General features: G+C 36.5%; 1 protein-coding gene across 5 annotated transcripts in view; it reads left to right on the forward strand.

Moving 5' to 3' along the window:
• The window catches only part of cabin1 (calcineurin binding protein 1), a 121,169-nt gene that overhangs the window by 38,510 nt on the left and 61,431 nt on the right, over positions 1-21,228 (forward strand). For 3 of the 5 annotated variants that reach the window (XM_073867552.1, XM_073867549.1, XM_073867550.1), the window contains exons 28-30: positions 6,487-6,552; positions 11,725-11,898; positions 12,317-12,711. In XM_073867552.1, coding sequence (XP_073723653.1) covers positions 6,487-6,552; positions 11,725-11,898; positions 12,317-12,711 — 635 coding nt within the window. The remainder of the gene's footprint in view (positions 1-6,486; positions 6,553-11,724; positions 11,899-12,316; positions 12,712-21,228) is intronic. The other 2 variants (XM_073867551.1, XM_073867553.1) reach the window with 1 other exon arrangement.

Genomic DNA, 21,228 nt, shown 5'->3' on the forward strand with positions numbered 1-21,228 from the left:
TAGATTATCAGGGACATTTAAAATTATGAATAAAATAAAACCAAAATAGCTGTCAGATAAACAGATTTACCAATTTGTTAAAAAACTAAGGCATGATCAGACTCAAAAATACATAAATCATTCTCTAAATATGCAAACATTAGACCTAATGTGATTTTGATTATTAATGTGTACAAGCATTTCTAACAGAACACACTGGACTAAATCTGAATCTAGGGATTTGGACTGCAGTATGGTTATTCAAGACTAAATAGGAATTTTGTGTTCTTAATCTTTTTACTTCACCTTCATCTTGTCTTTCCTGCTCCGGGCGGATAGCTTTAATATCCAAAAAAAGACGCATGTTGATAGGCGTGTCAACCGCATGCGGAGCTGCATAGATGGACTGACAACTGTAATTAAAGTATCGTGAGATCAGACTGCTTGTTATAATTTCGAATGGCTCCCACGGCACAATGATGTCACTCACCAGCTGGTCTGTGCAGCACTGCATGAAGTTAAAAACAAGGGGGGCCCCCTCGTGGTGCGGGGCCCTACGCAGCTCGCGGATCGGCTCTTCCTGAGTATTTCGTTATTTCAACTCAATCCACTTAGTATGTTTTTATTTTGACATTGGCTGCGTCCAAAACTTGTTGCCTTGCTGTCTCATGAGGCAATGACTTTGGAGGCATTAAAGCAGCTAGGAGAAACTTTTTCAAACACACTTCAAAGGCAGCGTGTTTGAAATATAAACAGAGAGCGCCTTTGTCATAAGTAATCACACATTTGCAAACTACAATAATAATTTCTTGCTAGAAATGCAATTAAAAGGTGTAAAAAGTGAAAATATACATTTATTTGCACTAAATTTGTCCTCCAGACCAGGCTTGACCAATCACGTTCCCCATGCGCACAGATCTCAGGAGTCAGGAAGTAAACCTAACATTGGATTCGGACATGCCTTTCTGCCTCAGAATGCTTCCTCAGAAGGCCACAATTTAGAGTTTTTGGACGCAGCCATTATATTTTGTCAACTTTGACAAGTTGACTTCATCTTTTTTCTACTTTGTATCTAAATTTATTCTCACTGCAATGCTTACATCAGCTTTAGTCGAGTAAGTATCTTATTTTGACAATAGTTTGTTATTTTGATGTAGAAAGTTGACACTTATTTTGTTGTGTAGAGGTTATTATGACAAATTTTAAGTCTGCTTGGTTCGTACCGATGCAATATTTAATTATTTCAACTCGGCATGTTGTTTGTTTTTACTAACTTAAAAAAAAAAAGAAACGTTATTTTATGATTGTACCTAATGCCTCTATTGTAATTCACAGCATTTAGCCTTCTAGATCTTATTGTAACCTATGGGCGATGACGATAACCATAACGATTACTATATCAGCATCCATACTAACAATAGCATTATTTAACTCATGCACTGCCACAAAATGGATTTAGATGTCCTGCTCTTGCTTTTTACGTTTTAATTGTAAAAAAAATTCTCCAAACTTTGATTGCCGAAGCTTGCTGCGCTCTATGAAAGCTGAAGATGTGTTCGTCGCTGTTATACAGAACATACATCTTACCAGTTTCCTCATACTTTTCAAGGCGCAATGAAACGGAATTGCAATTGTCTTCTTTTGTGATTAATATCCAAGTAAAAATTTAGGGCTGGTCTTGAGTTCATCCATCAAAAACTGATTGCTTCGTTAGAAGTTGGTTGCTAATTGCTAATCGCTGCAGAAACGAGTCTCCGATATCCCGGCCCTTGCAACATTTCTCGTGACAAATTAAAGAGAGGTTATTTCAAAAAGGGGAGGAGATAAGTGTTTTTGATTAACTCTTTCCCTGCCATGACGAGTTTTTCCAGCAATATCGCTATTATCCACCAGATGGCGCGTATTTACCAAACTTACGCAACCAGGAAGCAATCCCTCCACCCAAACAGTTAAGACGCAGCATGTATTTTGATCATCGTTCTTAAAAGTCTTTAAAGATTATAAATTTGATGTGCCCAATTACATCATTTATAATAAACAGTTCAAATTTTTTTATAAAACACATAAAAATATAAATTGGCAATTTTTATTTCATGACAACTTTAAGTATTATATCAATAGCTTATATCAATATCCTTTCCAACTGCTGCTGTCTTTAAATCAGACATTAAAAACTGCCCCACGATCAGCAATAGCCAAACAAAATTCAGGAATCCGCAAGAGGTTATGTTTGCCAGTATGTTTTATTGTTTAGCAGCTAATAAAAGATCGCTCTGAAACTGATTCCAACAATATCGTTCCTCATATCTTTATCATTATAGTTGTGGTGTGAGCTCTGCTATTCTCTTTTATCTATAATGATTTTTAAAACCATATAGTTATCTTATCGTCCATAGTACGAATGGTCCTTTACTCATAGTGCTCATAAAGTCTAAAGGGCACAGCTCCTTATCGCGTCTAAGACAACTCTGAGGTATCGTACACCAGAAGTGCACATTAAATAGCGCGAGCTTAGTCAGATAGTGTATACTTCAAGATGCAAAATATACGCTAGCAGCCAATGTAAATCTCTAACGATTTGGGACAAATATGATGTTATTTAATGTTAAACTATGTGAGTGGCGCTCTGTGGCGCGACAGGGTTTTAAATAGCGTCCAGAATCACAGAAGACAGCCGCCTCCAGTGTGTGTATACTTTATAGAAAATAATGTGTTCTGTTTTTAAATTCATGGTGCGACGTCTGGTCTTTAACAGTGCTTTTCAGAGGTCCAAAACATTTCACACTGTATTTGCTTTTATTTAAAAGTATTTGTATTTAGTTTGAAAAGCTAAGATGGTACACTATTGCTGTGGCCTGTTTTGGTTAAATGGAGTCAGTATTTTTAAAAGTGTGTCAGATGAGTTGACCTAGTTTTTCAGATCAATCTCAGCCTGGTTTACACATTATCTCTCTTTAACTTTACAGTCAGTCTTATGGTGAACTGTCTGTGACTAAACTTTTCCTTAGCTCTTGTGTTTGTTATGACTTCAGATCAGAAACAATTTTAAGACGTTTAATATATATATATATATGCATTTGGCAGATGCTTTTATCTAAAGCAACTTGCAGTGCATTACAAGCTCTACATTTGTATCATTTATTTTTATTATTATTTTGCTAATTATTATTAATACATTACGGAGTAAACACATCATACTGTTAATCCTAATCTTTGCTCACACATAGCATCAAAAGTGATTATTTACTGATAATGTTGCAACTTATACCCAATAATTTCCAATACTGATTGCTAATATAGTTTAACTTAACCCTTTAGGTGTCACCACACCCTATTGAGTTAAATCTACACTCTTGGAGCTTTCAAAAGTTTACAGTTTTTCTTGATTAGATAAGAATTCACATGCAAAACACTGACGTAGATGTAGGTGTCCTGCTGGCGGGACAGTGTCATTTAGCAGGATATAAATGTCCTAAGGCACACTCTCTTCATAAATGAATCAATTACTCTCTCTACATAATTTATTTTATAAAACACTGTTAAAATTTCCAATGAGATATAGCTTGTAGTGATCTCTTTACTGGTAACAGGGTTCCCAAGAGTCCTTGAAATTCTTGAAAGTTTGTGAATTTGAGTTAAAAAAAAATCAAGGCCCTGGGAGGTTTTTGAAAATATACATACATAGATACAGGTCATTGAAAGTGCTTGAATCTATTTTATGCAAGAGGTTTTATGGGGAAAAAATCCATATTATTTCCTGTGTTGTGTAAGATCATAAAAATTCTAGACTTTTTAAGCACACGTGCTAAACTGTTCGCTTTAAATGCTTATATCTTCTGTATGTGAATGTTGATTCATACCAAAATGCTTTTTTGCATAGTTATGTTTGACACATTAAAGTGTCTCGGGTTACGTATGTAACTGTTGTTCACTGAGAAGGGAACGAGACGCTGCGTCTCCCTTGTCATACTTTCTGCGTCCCTGAAACTCCGTCTTTGGCAATATTTCAGATAGCACTTCCTGTCTCCCGCGTCACCCTGTCTTTGTCGTGAAGCCTCATCATTGGTTGGATTTGATATACACGTTTAGATGCACTAACCCCTGGAGGCGTCCCCAAAGTGTCACCGCAGTGACGTAGCGCGAGTTCCCTCGAAGGGAATTGTAACAATGTATCTTAAAAGGTAACACATTGTAACCTTGCTCTCACTTGAAATGTGCCCCCACATTTAGTCCTTGAATTTGAGGGTATTAGACCTGGAAAGTCCTTGAATGGTCCTTGAAGTTAACTAAGGTGTGGGAACCTTGAGGTAAATTTCAGTATATTAATTAACATTACCAGTACCATTAAGACTGTACTATATGTGTGAAAGGGCTTTTGTCGTAGTGAAATATTTATGACAGTTGGCTGAAGATAAGATGTGTGGTTTGAAATTGTGACATGTTGCCCATATTCCCCAGTGTTTCTCATGGCCTGCTTTAATGTCACTGTCTCCCTGCTGCCTCCTGCCTGCTCCCTCTCTGCCTGCCTCTGACCTGCTTTACACCTGCTGCTTCTTAACGGATGCATGAAGGGTCAGCACCCTGATTCAACAATGACTACCCTACTAGGGCTTGCATAGACCTGTCGAGTAGTCAACCACTAGTGGCGGTTATCGGAAGCAGTCGACTATTGACCGAGCAAGTAACAGCGATTAGACTGATTGGATAAGTTTACTGTAAACTATTTCGAACCGGTTGAAATAAGATCCAATTCGTTCTTGCCATTACTGTTAAACATACTGTAACATCAGGAGACTAATGTTTATGTTAAAATTTGATTTAATAATATGCATGCACATTATGTTCTTTCGTTAATGTATGTTAAATATACATTTAAAATAGTTCTTAATTCTTAATATAAAATACTTAAGAGATGTAATTGTTTTATTGGACTGTTAAGTAATATACGGTTAATTTTTATGATAACATAAACCACAAATGGTCGAAAAAATCAAGTGTTCGTTTGACAAGAAATTGACTAGCAATGATCAGTAGTCATGCAACCCCTACTACCCACAATGCACTCTGCATTGCTCTGTGTGCACAATGACATCCGACCAGAATGTGTCTGCCATGCCTCATGTTTGCGAGGGTGGCTGTGAGTTCTTCTAAATAGTGGGTTGTGTGGTTAAGATGTTTCGAACGCTTTTCCCTGCAAATGTTTTTGTGGTTTCAATGAAGTTGCTGATCAAAGCTGGCTTGATTATTTAAGAACTGATTAATTCTCAATTTTCTTACAGAATTTTGATTCCAATACATAATTGTATAAAGTCAAAGTTAGGTCTACTTAAAAATACTTTAATTGGTAACACCTAAAACATTAAACCTTTTCTACTTAACATTTTAACTTAAAGTTAGAAATTGTAAGGTTAAAAACCTTAAATTTTATTGAAACATTTAATTTTTCACTTAAAGTGTTACCAATTGAGGTACTTTTTTATGTTAATCCAACTTTCATTTTTTACAATGTAGCTTTTTTTAAGGCTGGGCGATATAACTATGTTTAGAAAATATATTGCCATTTGTATGTCTTTATGTATGTATTTAAAAGAGTGATATTTTATTTTAAGAATCATAATTGTACCAAATGTTTAATGCAAAACATAAAAAATCAGTACAATAAAAATATCACACTTTATTTACAAAATGAACAAAAATGTCATATTAAATAATTAAAAAAATATTTTAAAATAATTTTAAAAATCTTTTAAAATAATTAAAACATATTTCTAAATTATTTTTTAAATTTGTAAAATATTTTTTAATATTTTTGTAAATATTTTTTTAACAAAAGTAAAAGTATTTAAAAAAATATTTCTAAATAATTTTTTAAAATATTTTTTAAATCATTTGTAAAATATTTTTAAATAACTGTAAAATATTTTTTAATAATTTGTAAAATATTTTTAATAATTTGTGAAATATTTATAAATAATTTGTAAATATTTATAAATAATTTGTAAAATATTTATAATTTTTTTTTAAATATTTTTAAATAATTTAAAAATATATATTTTTATAAAAAACTGAAACATAAGAAATAATAAAATGCTACTTTCTGTGTATGTTTCTAGGTCGTAACGCAAATGAACTCAATGAGTCAATGTTTTAATTCATGGAAATGAATGAGAAATTTTTATTACCGTGATTTAGATACTGTTATAGTACTATAGAGATATTATAAAAATTTTTTTTGCTTTAACCCTATAATCCTCACAAATCGTGACTAAAGAACATGATTTTTTTAATGATATCGTTTTATGTATTGCCAACATAATCGTTGCATATATCTTAAATATATAATATATTGCCCAGCATAATGTTTAACTCTGCAGTACTGCCTGTTTCTCAGCACAGCATAACATAACAACAGATGTCTCTGCTGTATTCACTACTGTGCTACCTGAAGTATAAAAGTGTTAGGTTTGCAGGTTATGAAACATGTTCTAAACTGAATTTCCTCCACAGCTAACTTCTCACATGACCATGACTACTGCGTGTATCTCTCTGCTTTGCAGCCTGGATATGTGTATGGTACAGATGCTCATCCTCGCACAACCACTTTTATAAAACTGTATTGGCTCACCTGTTATTCCTCAAAAGTAGTGTTTCAGTTCTCCAACCATCTTTATTTATCAAACATGTTGCACACCTCAACAGTGATGGTCCACTTTTATATTGCCATGGGTTTTGTAAGTGTTAATCCGTGTTTATGCATTTGGCAGACGCTTTTATCCAAAACGACTTGCTGTGTACAGTGCATTCAAGCTATACAATGTCAGTGTGTGTTTTTTGGGAATCAAACCTACAAACATTGCACTGTTAACGCAATGCTGTACTAGTTGAACTTATATTTTTATTGAAGTTATATTTTTTATGAATTTTGACAGAAATTGTCAATACAGGATTCTGAGATTTTTGCTAAGGGAGCAGTTAGGCCTGGGACAGACTGGACAATTTTCAAATCTTAATGAATTTTAAATCCATGGGCGATCACCAGTGGTGAGGGCGCAATGGATCATTAAACTTCATCATGGCCGACAGTGCGTATAGAATGAACATGAAAAATCAAAGCGGGACAACATACCTTTCTTTAAAAATTGTGCGTGAGTTATAATCCATTCGGTCTCATGTTTATTAATTATCTTTGCCAAGTTTTCTGATTAAATGTCTTCCTTTAATCTTGATTACCATTTTAATCAAACATAAAACATATACAAACAATATCTTAAATCTTAAATTTCACGGATGCGGTAAAGAAAACTGTGCGACTCCACTGTATTCCAAAGAGCGCAGCACACTACCCGCAAGCTTCACAGTCCCCAAATTCTTAAAGACACAGTACACAATTTTAACACATTATATATTTTCAATGTTAACATACAGAATATTTGTCTAAATGGTCTAAATGATATACATAAATAAACTAAGCTTACATATAATTTCTAACAAAAATATTCAAAGGCTAAATCTAAAGCATTTTTGCGTTTTTACATCTGTCTAACTGATTAACATTGTGTGTAAGTTGTAAACAGTTTACAGAGTAAACAAGTAAAGTTTACAAAAAGTTATTTCATTTTATGTATTAAAAGGGACTTACTACCTGTTGATTACAATAAATAAGTCTAAAATTCGTGTTTGACTGTTCAGCACTGTTCATATTTACATTTAAAAAGCAGACATAAAAGTAACTCAAAAGTTACTTTCCCTAGTAACTAATTACTTTTGATATACAGTGACTGGTAGAGTAATTCAATTACTTTTAAAAGAAGTAACAAGTAATAATGACTAATTTTCAGTAACTCGCCCAACACTGGCGATCACAGACATAAGGGCAGTTACTGGATGACTGTAGTAACGATTTCAAAGTAATGCGAGATCTCACAGAAATGCGAGATCAAACGTGCCTTGAGAAAAACAAATGTTGTGGTAGTTCTTGCATGACTATACAAAGACACTCAGATGTAAAACCAGCGTCTATAAAACGACAATTCATCACTTTTTAATGTGTTGTTTCATTGTGTTACAGACAACAACACTCCGGCGTGCAGCAACGTCGTTTTTTAAAAAGTAACGTTACCATGTCAGATCCACAGTACATATAAGTATTTTGTATATTCATACATATCCTGCACAATAAATGTATATTTAGTTTCACTATTATTTACGTGGTATATTTATTGTTTTATATCAGACTTGTATCGCCTAAAATGCATCTCACTTCCCCCCACTCTCATTCAATTTCCTCCCCTTCAAAATAATTAGCATACATCCAGCCTCTCGCCTCCAACGGGAAGTAAATTGCAGCAGTGTTCGTGAAGTTCAAGGCGAAATGGCGAGTCGCGTTCCGAGGTGTGCTCTTCTATCTGTAAACTTTTGGTCTGTCCGTGTTCTGAAAAAGTTTACATTCTTTTGAGTGGCAGCAAAGGCTTGCATTTCATATTGCCAGTTAAGCCCAAAGGGACACCAAATAGGTGCAAAACCAAGCGTTATCCCCCATCCTAATATAGCATTACAGACCCAACCAAAATTTTGTTGTCTACATGTCACATCACAGCACAAGGATAAATATCCCGTTCAAAAATTCAATGTCACCTTTAAGAAGAAGATGTTTAATTCCCACACTTTCGTTAAACAAGTTAAAAAATAAATCTGTATTGACCTAAAATTCAAATTATGTCTATTGAGAAGTTTAATAGCGATCACAAACCAATTAAACAAATGGGATTTTGGTGGCCTAAACTTCACTGTTGAGCTTTATTGTGTGTATTGTGTTTGGTTTCAGTTTTTAGTGTGAATATGATTTGGAATAAAATTTTGCACGTGAGCTCTGCTCTTGAGGAAGGTGAACAGCATTTTACAATCAGGGATTATTTTTCACTCATTGCCGCTTTGGAGTTAATTTTGCAGAGGAATAAAATTGCAGGACTTCACCTTTTTTTAAAACATTTGTTTTTATACTACACAATAATATCGCACCTCTCCAGATTTTCTCTCATTTCTTTTGGTGATTTCTACCCAGTACGATCAACACCTTTCAAAGCACACCACCGGGTCAAGTCCAGATTCCTGCAAACATCTCATCTTGAACATGCAGTATTTTTGAGCTCCTGTTGAAAATGTATCAGACCAACAACTGGGCTGGCAGTGTTGGCCTGTAACTGCTAACGTACTCTGCAGTAGACTGCAGGTTTTTGCTGATGCAGTGCAATTTTTCTTGGCATTGCCATTCTCTTAAGGGGGGGGGGGATGCTCTGCGGTGTCATGGAGGTGATGGTTTGTGCTAATGAATTTCTGCCCTCTGTGCCAAATGCTGACACTCCCAGCATGCTCAGGGGCTTTTTCTGCTTGTTTGCGGCCTGCGCGAGAGAAATTACACCCAGATCTCTTTTCTGGGTTTGCTGAGGAGCACAATAGTTTGATGCTCTACCTCAGGAGCAGGTTGGCTGTTTAACCCCTGAACTCTTTTTTTGGGTTCAATTCAACATACCTTTAAATTTGTATGATGTAGTTTTATCCTGTATCATCCACCATTATAGCTTAATAATGGCCTCATTTACTCAACCTCATGTGTTGTACCAAACCTGTATGAACTGGTTTCTTCTGTGGAACACAATAGCTGATGCTTTTGAGGTAAAAAAAATTATCAAAAGCATCAATTAAAGGTGGGGTGCATGATCTCTGAAAGCCAATGTGGATATTTGAAATCACCTAAACAGTCACGCCCCTACCCTAATAGAATCTGGACCTTCATTTGATAGACCCGCCCCACACATACGGAACCCAGGCAACGATGTTGGGTAGTAGACACGCCCCTTACTGCTGATTGGCTACCAGTGTGTTTTGGTAGTCGGCCCGACTCTCTTTTCCAAAATGTTTTTCAAAAATCATGGAATTATGTAGTATAATTCTTGACTTTACCAAGCGTTCTAATAACTTTTGATGCAGTTTTACTTACCGTCTGCGACTCATGACCGTTTTTTATCACTGGGACCGCCCCATTCAGCGTTAAACAAACATACTTGTCTAACTCTGCTTCTACCCTAGAAAAACAAGGTAGTTTCTTATAATGCTGGGTTTTTTGGGAATCTGAACAACCTTAAATTTCCCTCACAAACAAGAACATACTTCTTTCGTGACGTTGATTTCAACCAAAAAAACTTTCTGAAAATTGTACGAACTCAGACGCAGTGCATTCGGTACAGAAATACTCTGTCAATACCATTGGACCCTTTAAAGGAATAGTCCATTTTCTTAAAAGAAAAATCCAGATAATTTACTCAACACCATGTCATCCAAAATGTTGATGTCTTTCTTTGTTCAGTCGAGAAGAAATTATGTTTTTTGAGGAAAACATTGCAGGATTTTTCTTATTTTAATGGACTTTAATGGACACCAACACTTAACACTTAACTCAACACGTAACAGTTTTTTTTCAACGGTGTTTCAAAGGACTATAAACAATCCCAAACGAGGCATACGGGTCTTATCTAGCGAAACGATTGTCATTTTTGACAAGAAAAATAAAAAATATGCACTTTTAAACCACAACTTTTCATCTAGGTCTGGTCCAGCGCGACCTAACGTAAATGCGTAGTGACGTAGGGATGTCACGTGTTACATAAATAAAACGCACATTTGCGGACCATTTTAAACAATAAACTGACACAAAGACATTAATTAGTATCATTCCACATACAACAACGTCGGAACGGTCCCCTTCCAACACACTTATAAACACTGGGGCGGAGTTTTGTGTTCGTCCTCTGTCACCTCTTGATGTCATGACGTATTGCGTGAGGTCACGCTGACGCTTTCAGGACTGGATCTAGACAAGAAATTGTGGTTTAAAAGTGTATATTTGTTATTTTTATTGTCAAAAATGACAATCGTTTTGCTAGATAAGACCCTTATGCCTCGTTTGGGATTGTTTATAGTCCTTTGAAACTCCGTTGAAAAAAAAACTGTTACATGTTGAGTTAAGTGTTTTCCTCAAAAAACATAATTTCTTCTCGACTGAACAAAGAAAGACATCAACATTTTGGAAGACGTGGTGGTGAGTTAATTATCTGGATCTTTCTTTTAAGAAAATGGACTAATCCTTTAAGAAAATTTGATTACTTGCTTAATAATGCGATATACGGTATGCGATATGGTAATGTTTTAAGTTTGTAAAATCAATATTAACATGTAATTCATATAACAAACATACATTACACTGTACATTCTTTCTGATCAATGATATCTTCCCGGCACTAACATTTGTGTGCCAGTCTCTCTACTAAATTTTGACTAGAAGATTTTGAAGCATTAAGATCGACCAGTTACCGCAAACTATGCACATTTGCTATATTTTGGTAGTTTTGATATTGTGTAGCCCTAATACTTGAAATACTTAAATTAATGCTTAAAAATATTTTTACAAATATTTAATTTTCTGAGATTAAGCTTCACAGAAGAAATGAAGTCAGTTGGGTTTTAAACAACACTGGGATTCATAAATCATGACAAAGTTGGAAAATTGATGTACACAAATGTACAGTGGAGGAGGATATTACACATTTCATCTTGGGATTTCTGTGATGGTTTTTGGATTGTGGAAATTGGGCCACTTAGCTTGTGAATGATGTTTATTACTTATATCAGTATTAAGATAGAGTTGTGGAATGTGTAATTGTGTGGTATGTTTTCTTCCCATCAAATTAGAACAAAGTCAGGACAGCGTCGCTTTCATGTCAGACTCCAGCTCCTTGCAGGATGTCTTTATGGACCCCACCAGCTCACAGGACAGCAGCCACAAGGCGAATTCTGGGAAATGTCTTTTTCCAGAAGAGTCAAGTACCCTGGGAAAAGAGAAACGGGCAGCAGCAGAAGATGCAGGTAATCTTCTCAGCCCTGCATTATTTTCAGCATTTATTTGTGAATCTTTTAAAGGAACAGTATGTAGGATTGTGGCCAAAACTGGTGCTGCAATCACAAAACTGGTGGCCAATACACAACATGACAACATAAACATCAGTTGAGGGCTGCAACTCCACTTTTAAAATGACAATATTCTGGCCGGACCACTGTTGTCAGTGATATAAGTATTTGAAATGAAAATGATTTCTTAATGTCTAGTGACATATCAGGGCCATTTCATGATTAATTGATATACATTTCTTACATACTGTTCCTTTAAATAATTGATCTGTGTGTATATGTCATAAGGCATTCCTGAACCGTCTCGTCACATATTGATGACCATACCAATGTCTGCACCTCGTTCACTCACCTTTATCCCCTTAAAATCTCACAGGCACCATTGAAGACAAGAATATGGATATCAGCTCTGCCACAGTCTCTCAAGAGTCTTCTGACACCACTTTATCCATCACCTCTCCCGAAGCTTCCGTACCTAAAACTCCCACCGCTGACACACCCACCCAAGCATTACCACAGCAGACTACCACACCACACAAAACTCACCCCCTGACAGGGCCATCCAGTGAGGGGAAACGAAGACCAGAGCCCCCTCCTCCTCTGGAGGTGATTGAGATACCCAAATGTCTGCCAACGGGGCGAGCGGAGCAGAAGAAAACGCTGGTGGACGTTTGTGTGAGGTCTCTCTTCCTGTGTCTGAGCCGCTTCCCACAGCACTACAAAAGCCTGTACCGTCTGGCCAAACTGTATGCCTACAGCAAGACACACAAGGTGCGCACATTTTCACACACACACGCTTCCTGAAACCATATGTCTTTAAAGCTGTAGTGTGTGTTTACTGCCCTTACACTGGTTTTGTCTATGGGTGAATAGATAGAACGATTACATGTTTGGGTCAGATTTTACTGAACAAAAACTTCGAAAATTGATTGTCACATTACAGCAGTGCTTCTCAATTATTTTCTGTCACGCCCCCCCCATAGGAAGAAGTAAACATTTCGCGCCCCCCAACTCTCCGCCGGGACTGTAAATAGTATAATTTGTCTATAAAATGACACATCTGCAAAACATTGTATCCTTATTAACATTAAAGAAAACACAAAAATAGAAATATCGATCAACTTACAACAAAGAATAACTTTATTAACATTGTTTTTTAGTCTGTAACAAAAAAGTGCTTAAAATGCATCAATTTGCCTGAAAAAAAAAACAATCCTTATTTAAAGTATATTTTTTGACCATTTGATACTGAAAAATTAAATTAAATATAATCAATAAATAATAATAAAAACTCAAGCGGCTTATCAGCGTGATTGGGGTGTAATGTCTATAAGTGACAGTGCAAAAAATCATTTCCTGAAAAAGTATTTTCCCCGGGGTCTCGCGCGCCCCCCCTGGTGTCGCTTCGAGCCTCCCCTGGGGGTCCAGCCCCACTATTTGAGAAGCACTGCATTACAGTAATATGGTTATATACTAATCTGTCTGTGTAGACACATGATATGAACATACACATTTTATTATGTACAATAATGTATTCTTACATTAGTAGGACTGCTGAGAGACTTTTCACAAGACTTTTTTAAGATGTAAAATAAATCCCTAGAGTACGTTTGTGAAGTTTTAGCTCAAAATACAATTTAGATAATTTAATATAGCATGTTAAAATTGCCATTTGTATGTGTGCAAAAAAGTGCCGTTTTTGGGTTGGTCTTTTAAAATGCAAACAAGCTAATATATGCACTAAATGGCAATGCTGTGGTTGGATAGTGCAGATTAAAGGTCTCATTATAGTTGTGGGTACGTCCTATGGTGTAACCGCGACAGCTTAGGATACGCGTCGGTTTTCATATTTACTTCTGCGTCGTGGACCCAATTATAGCACTTAAAAATGGAAAAAGTCAAATTTTCATGATATGTCCCCTTTAATGCCCTTTATATAAAAGAGAAGTTTTATGAGACTTTTTTAAGATGTAAAATAAGTATTCAATGTCCTCAGAGTACATATATAAAGTTTTAGCTCAAAATACCTCATAGATCATTTATTACAGCATGTTAAAATTGACAATTTAAAAGTGCTGATAAAATGCAAACACTGATCGCCATAATGGTGGTTTGTTGAAATTAAAATTTAACTTTGATGTCAATTATTTTTTCACTTTTTCTAGGTTGATAAAAGCACTGGGGACCCAATTATAGCACTTAAACATGGAAAGAAAATCCGATATTCATGATATGTCCCCTTTTAACTCTTTCCACGCCAGCGGTTTTTTTTTAAGTTGCCAGCCAGCGGCAACATTTTTCATGATTTTCACAAAAGTTTAATGCCTTCCAGTAAATGTTCTTCTTTAAATATATAAACATACAATATACCAAATGAAAGAACAGACCCTCTGCTTTCAAACAAATGAAACCTTTCATCCTACCTTGATTAGTTCTCTTCTTATGACCTCTCAAATATGGGTAGGTTTCTTCAAAAACGCCACATTTTGAGCAAGAAACTGAGATAATTCAATTTTTGTAAAGGACTTTTGATAGAGATCAGATGCAGAGCGATCTTTAAAACATACACAGAATTCTTACTCTTTCACGTGAGGCATTACTTCCGGGTTATATAAGTTGCGGAAGACCTGATATTAGTGGTATTGCGGCTTGCAGGGTTCCCACGGGTCCTTGACATCCTTGAAAGTTTGTGAATCTGGGTAAAAAAATCAAGCCCCTGGGAAGTTTTTGAAAATATACATGCATAGATACAGGTCATTGAAAGTGCTTGAATCTATTTTATGCCAGAAGTTTTCTGGGAAAAAAATCCATATTATTCTCTGTGTAGTGTAGGATAATATCATAACATTTGTAGACTTTTTAAGCACACGTGCTAAACTGTTCGCTTTAAATGCTTATATCTTCTGTATGCGAATGTTGATTCATACCAAAATGCTTTTATGTTTGACAAATGAAAATGTCTCTGGTTACGTATGTAACTGTTGTACCCTGAGAAGGGAGTGAGACGCTGCGTCTCCCTTGTCATACTTCCTGCGTCCCTGTAACGCCGTTTTTGGCAAAATTTTTGAAATTTTTTATACTTCCTGGCTCCCGCGTCTAACATCTTTGTTGTTAAGTCTTTCCATTGGTTGAATTTGATATTAACATTTAGACGCACTTACCCTTGGAGGCATCCCCAATTGTAACAATGTATCTTTAAAGGTAACACAATGTAAACTTGCTCTCACTTGAAATGTGTCCCCACATTTAGTCCTTAAATTTGAGGGTATTCGACCTGGAAAGTCCTTGAAAGGTTCTTGAATTTGAAGTTAACTAAGGTGTGGGAACCCTGGGCTTGCCGGAAATTCTCATCATTGGCAGGGAAGCGTACACCTGGACTTAATGCGCGTGTCTTGGACTCTTGCTCAGACCAGAATGCACGCATAATGCACTACTGACGCGCTAAGATTAATGGCATCAGTTTTAAGAAGGTTGCGGTCATGATAAATGAGTCAAAAATGAACAAATAAATGAATGAGTAAAGTACTGCCCCCGCCTCGATACTATCGTGTATCAGCGATCTTACAAGCTGACGATAGGACAATCAAATTTTTCGCGGTGAATGTTAATCTGCTTTTAAAATCCTCCCCGGTCAAAGAGTTGAATGATAACTATGCCGTTGCGACAACACGCGTGTCATCACCACTACACACCCTTTATGGCATTGTTCCTACCTTTTATTCACACAGGGTTAGGGATGGGTACCGAAACCCGATATTAAACTGGCCCCGGGGCTAAATTATGAAAGACCGTAGTATCAGTAAGGTGTTTTCGTGCACATTTTATCTCACCAAACATTTCCAATTTGCGATAACATTAAGAAATTTGTCTGTGAGATCTCTCATGCGCACTGCTGAGGCTGTCTGTCACACACACATACACACAACAACGAGCGCGGCGCACGCACACACATAATAGCACGAAAACTCCCGCTTAATACAAAGAGTGACGATGGCAGATAGAGCAAAACGTTCAGAAGTGTGGTTATACTTTACTAGAGTTGATGCAGACAACGCTCGTTGTCATACAGGTAAGTGCAACAAAATATTTGCATGTAAGAGAGGAAACACAAGCAATCTGTCAAAGCATCTTTCAAAAGTGCATTACGTGCAGAAAGAAGCTGTGTCCCAATTTAAGGGATGCGACCTTCTAAGCATACGACCTTAAAAGGCGAGCACTCTGTCTTTTAAGGTGCCAGCCTCAGAAGTCCGCGAAGAGAACTGAAATGAGATGCCTCGAAGGACCTATCATTTGCGTCACCTGCTACACGCGCCCACTGCGCCTGTCAGAAGGACACAGCGGAGACGTTTCTGACTTATTAAAATAAATATGGAATCAGAAAAATATTAATTTATTCTAGAAAATATGACACGTTGATGTAGATTAAACTATTCAACGGTATATCAAATTAATCAACCTTAGAAATACGCAACATAAACAGAATAATATTAACACTGCTGCTGTGACGCAATCGGTCTTAAAAAACGTGCTTAGAAGGTCGCAGCCTGCAAAGTTTTCGACTGCCTAGCTAGCTCATCTCTGGTGATTGCCCCATCTACGTCAGGCATGTATGCTAAAATGTTGAATCAACTATGTTCACGTCATTTAAATTAAAATCTCCCAAATTGGTTTGCTTACCTTACGTTGAAATTCTGTTGGTTTCTTTTGGGAGAAATGACGTTATGCATTCAACATATTTTCAACTTCTTTTTAAAATCCCAAATAAAGAAAAATCAGTATGTAAACATTTATTTGGCTAAATGCACAGCACTTCAAGTTTACAAAATAGCCTACATATAAATATCCTATTTAGAGTATTTTTCCTGCAGCTTTCACGCTGGTGCATTAACAAATATATGTATAATATTTAGAAATGATATCCAGAAATTAATTTGTAATAATGAAATGCAGACACATAATTAACTTAATCATGTGAACATAGGTTCATGATCGAATGTTAACATTGGCCAAAGTACTGATAAGAATACCGTTAAAGTACCGGACCGTTAAAGGAATATTCCATTTTCTTAAAAGAAAAATCCAGATAACTTACTCACCACCATGTCATCCAAAATGTTGATGTCTTTCTTTGTTCAGTCGAGAAGAAATTATGTTTTTTGAGGAAAACATTGCAAAATTTTTCTCATTTTAATGGACTTTAATAGACACCAACAAATTAACACTTAACTCAACACTTAACAGTTTTTTTTCAACGGAGTTTCAAATGACTATAAACGATCCAAAACGAGGCATAAAGGTCTTATCTAGCAAAACTTGTCATTTTTGACAATAAAAATAAAAAATATGCCCTTTTAAACCACAACTTTTCGTCTAGGTCCGGTCCAGCGCGACCTAACGTAAATGCGTAGTGACGTAGGGAGGTCACGTGTTACATATATAAAACGCAAATTTGCGAACCATTGTAAACAATAAACTGACACCAAGACATTAATTAGTATCAGTTGATATAACAACGTAGGAACACACTTGTAAACACTGGGGCGGAGTTTCGCGTTCGTCCTCTGTGACCTCTTGACGTCATGACGTATTGCGTGGGGTCACCTGGCGCATTACGACCAGATCTAGACGAGAGGTTGTGCTTTAAAAGTGTATATTTGTTATTTTTCTTGTCAAAAATGACAATCGTTTCGCTAGAGAAGACCCTTATGCCTCGTTTGGGATTGTTTATAGTCCTTTGAAACTCCGTTGAAAAAAACTGTTACGTGTTGAGTTAAGTGTTAATTGTTGGTGTCTATTAAAGTCCATTAAAATGAGAAAAATCCTGCAATGTTTTCCTCAAAAAACATAATTTCTTCATTTTCATCAACATTTTGGATGACATGGTGGTGAGTAAATTATCTGGATTTTTCTTTTAAGAAAATGGAATATTCCTTTAAGCAGTACCAGTAAGAGTAGTAATACAGTTACTACATTAACCTTAACGATACCCATCCCTACACAGGGTGCGTTCTGGGACTGATCGGGACAATGTTATCAGTTCCCCATCCCGGGATTAATTCCTGTGTTTGCGTTCACACGGAAGGCACCCTAGCAATTTTCAGGGATCAGCGTGCTGTTTGAAAGAGTTTCTAGGTAAACCCACCATAAACGTGTATGTGTGTGTTTTTGAAGGCCCGATGAGGTAGCTGGAATAGCCCACAGATAATAAGTATGTTTTGTACTGTGACCACTAAACAAACCACTTACGTTCACCTGATGCCCCTTTTACGGCCACTACAGTTTGTTTCTGTGTTGTGGCGGATGTGTGGAGTAGACACATGGCCAGTGGGGACTCCCCACAACTTTTTTGCATATGTGGTCAAGTTATGTAAAAACCCTTTCTAGATTAGTACCCTGCTGAATTAGACTAAAGGCTGTTTGGTACAACATGTTTACCATATATACATCATTTTTATTGACAAATTAACAGATTTAAATATTAATATATCAAGCAAATTTAGTAAAGCCACAACTCATATAAACCAAGGTTACTAGTTAGTCTTTATGGTTATCGTGCAGTGACACATTTAACAGTGCATTTTTTAAATAAAACTGATTATATTATAGTAGATGAATAGACTAACATGCTATTTTATAGACATTTGCGATGATTAGACAGCAGTCCGTTTCAAATTTCAACAATAGATACTCAACAATAGCGACAGTCATTGTATCTAAGACAGATTTCTTTAGTATTAAAAAGACTGCAGAAATATCCAGAGCCACACAATTTAATATATTTTCCTGCTTAATAGAAAAGGATATTAAGACAGAAAGCAAAGCATTGTGAGTCTTTTCTCTTTCATAGCATCTGAGCGTATCATCTCTGTTCCTATTGTGACTGTCATGCAATCCATCCAACAAAGTTTGTGTTATATCTCAAACCGCATTAAATTGAACTATAACCCACAAATGCATGAAGTTGGAGATTGATCTTGCATGTTTTGTTAGAAAATCACCTGTCGAAACACCATTTATGACCGAGTTATTCTACAATGTGTGTGTTTTCCCACCAACAGGAGAGTGCTTGTTTGTCTATATGCCTGTTGTGTGAGGACAGACCCTTAAAATAATGCGCTGTATCCTATTATCTCTCTTTCTGAGCTATTTCAGACACTGTCTCTTGAAGAAAGGCACACACATGCCGCATCTGTATCTCCACAGCGAGATGTTTATTTTTCTCCATCTGATCTGTGAGCAGAGATCGTTCAGCTCTGAAATTTAATCACCCCACAACGACAAGCCAGACATTTCATATCGTTTAATCGCGTTCGATTCGTTCCCAAGGCGAAAGCGGGGTAACTGGGATTTAATGAATGGCCACGAACGGCGTTTTGAGCTCTTGTTTGTGCATGACGCACAATGAGAGATATGTACGTATCCTAATGAAGATGTCACACTGTAGTGCAGTGATGCTATGTATCTATTAGTGATGAATTAGATGTGTGGAAATGGATTTTTCTATGGGCTGATGCAGTGTAATTATGTTTAAGTGTTGAAGGAGCATTGATTTAGCATTTAGTCATAGCTGTTACTTTAAGTTTTGCATTTTGTCTTTGTGTGCCTGTATACATCATATGCTGTTCATACTGTTTATGTGATTGGTATACTGTGCACATAATGGGAAGTATCCATGGAATAGTCTACCAATTAATCCAAAATGTGCAGCATATAAAGTAATATATCCCACAATGCAATGCAGTCAACTTGTTCTTTCATTTGCAGAGATATTTTAGTTCTGTAGTTTTATTAATGTGTTATTATTGAATTAGCTTTTTTGTTTATATATATAAACATATAAATCACATGGCAGTTGCTTCAATGCATTTAGGGGTGTGGTCCTGGTCAAGACAATCTCCTGAACTCCAAACTGAATGTCAGAATGGGAAAGAAAGGTGATTTAAGCAATTTTGAGTGGGCATGATTGTTGGTGCCAGACGGGCCGGTCTGAGTATTTCACAATCTGCTCAGTTACTGGGATTTTCACGCACAACCATTTCTAGGGTTTGCGAAAAATGGTGTGAAAAGGGAAAAACATTCAGTATGCGGCAATCCTGTGGGTGAAAATATCTTGTTGATGTTAGAGGTCAGAGGAGAATGAGCCGACTGATTTAAGCTGATAGAAGAGCAACTTTGACTGAAATAACCACTCGTGAGGTATGCAGCAAAGCATTTGTGAAGCCACAACACGCACAACCTTGAGCAGGATGGGCTACAACAGCAGAAGACCCCACCGGGTACCACTCATCTCCACTACAAATAGGAAAAAGAGGCTACAATTTGCACAAGCTCACCAAAATTGGACAGTTGAAGACTGGAAAAATGTTGCCTGGTCTGATGAGTCTCGATTTCTGTTGAGACATTCAGATGGTAGAGTCAGAATTTGGCGTAAACAGAATGAGAACATGGATCCATCATGCCTTGTTATCATTGTGCAGGCTGCTGGTGTAATGGTGTGGGGGATGTTTTCTTGGCACACTTTAGGCCTCTTAGTGCCAATTGCACATCGTTTAAATGCCACGGCCTACCTGAGCATTGTTTCTGACCATGTCCATCCCTTTATGACCACCATGTACTCATCCTCTGATGGCTAGTACTTACAGCAGTATAATGCACCATGTCACAAAGCTCGAATCATTTCAAATTGGTTTCTTGAACATGACAATGAGTTTACTGTACTAAAATGGCCCCCACAGTCACCAGATCTCAACCCAATAGACCATCTTTGGGATGTGGTGGAACGGGAGCTTCGTGCCCTGAATGTGCATCCCACAAATCTCCATCAACTGCAAGATGCTATCCTATCAATATGGGCCAACATTTCTAAAGAATGCTTTCAGCACCTTGTTGAATCTATGCCATGTAGAATTAAGGCAGTTCTGAAAGCAAAAGAGGGTCAAACATAGTATTAGTGTGGTGTTCCTAATAATCCTTTAGGTGAGTGTATGTGCACAACATACATAAAAAACTGACAACTAACCGAGCTTGTTATTCCTCACACAGAGGGTTCTGAAATTTTCCGACATAGAAGAACGTGTCCTGTTCATAACGTGTCATGTCATGGTTATGAGGTTGTCATGTCAGTCTTATGAACACCCCTTCAAGTAAAGTGTTGCCAACATATTTGTTAATTAAAAAATATACTTAAAAAATAACATTAACTTGTGTTAAGCATATTTTTAAAATATATTTTGGCCAAGAATGCATTTCTTGCCGTATGAGTTGTAATTGCTTGCCCTTGAAATACAT

The sequence above is a fragment of the Misgurnus anguillicaudatus genome, chromosome 5 (genome assembly GCF_027580225.2).
Source record: "Misgurnus anguillicaudatus chromosome 5, ASM2758022v2, whole genome shotgun sequence".
Classification (NCBI taxonomy): Eukaryota; Metazoa; Chordata; class Actinopteri; order Cypriniformes; family Cobitidae; genus Misgurnus; species Misgurnus anguillicaudatus.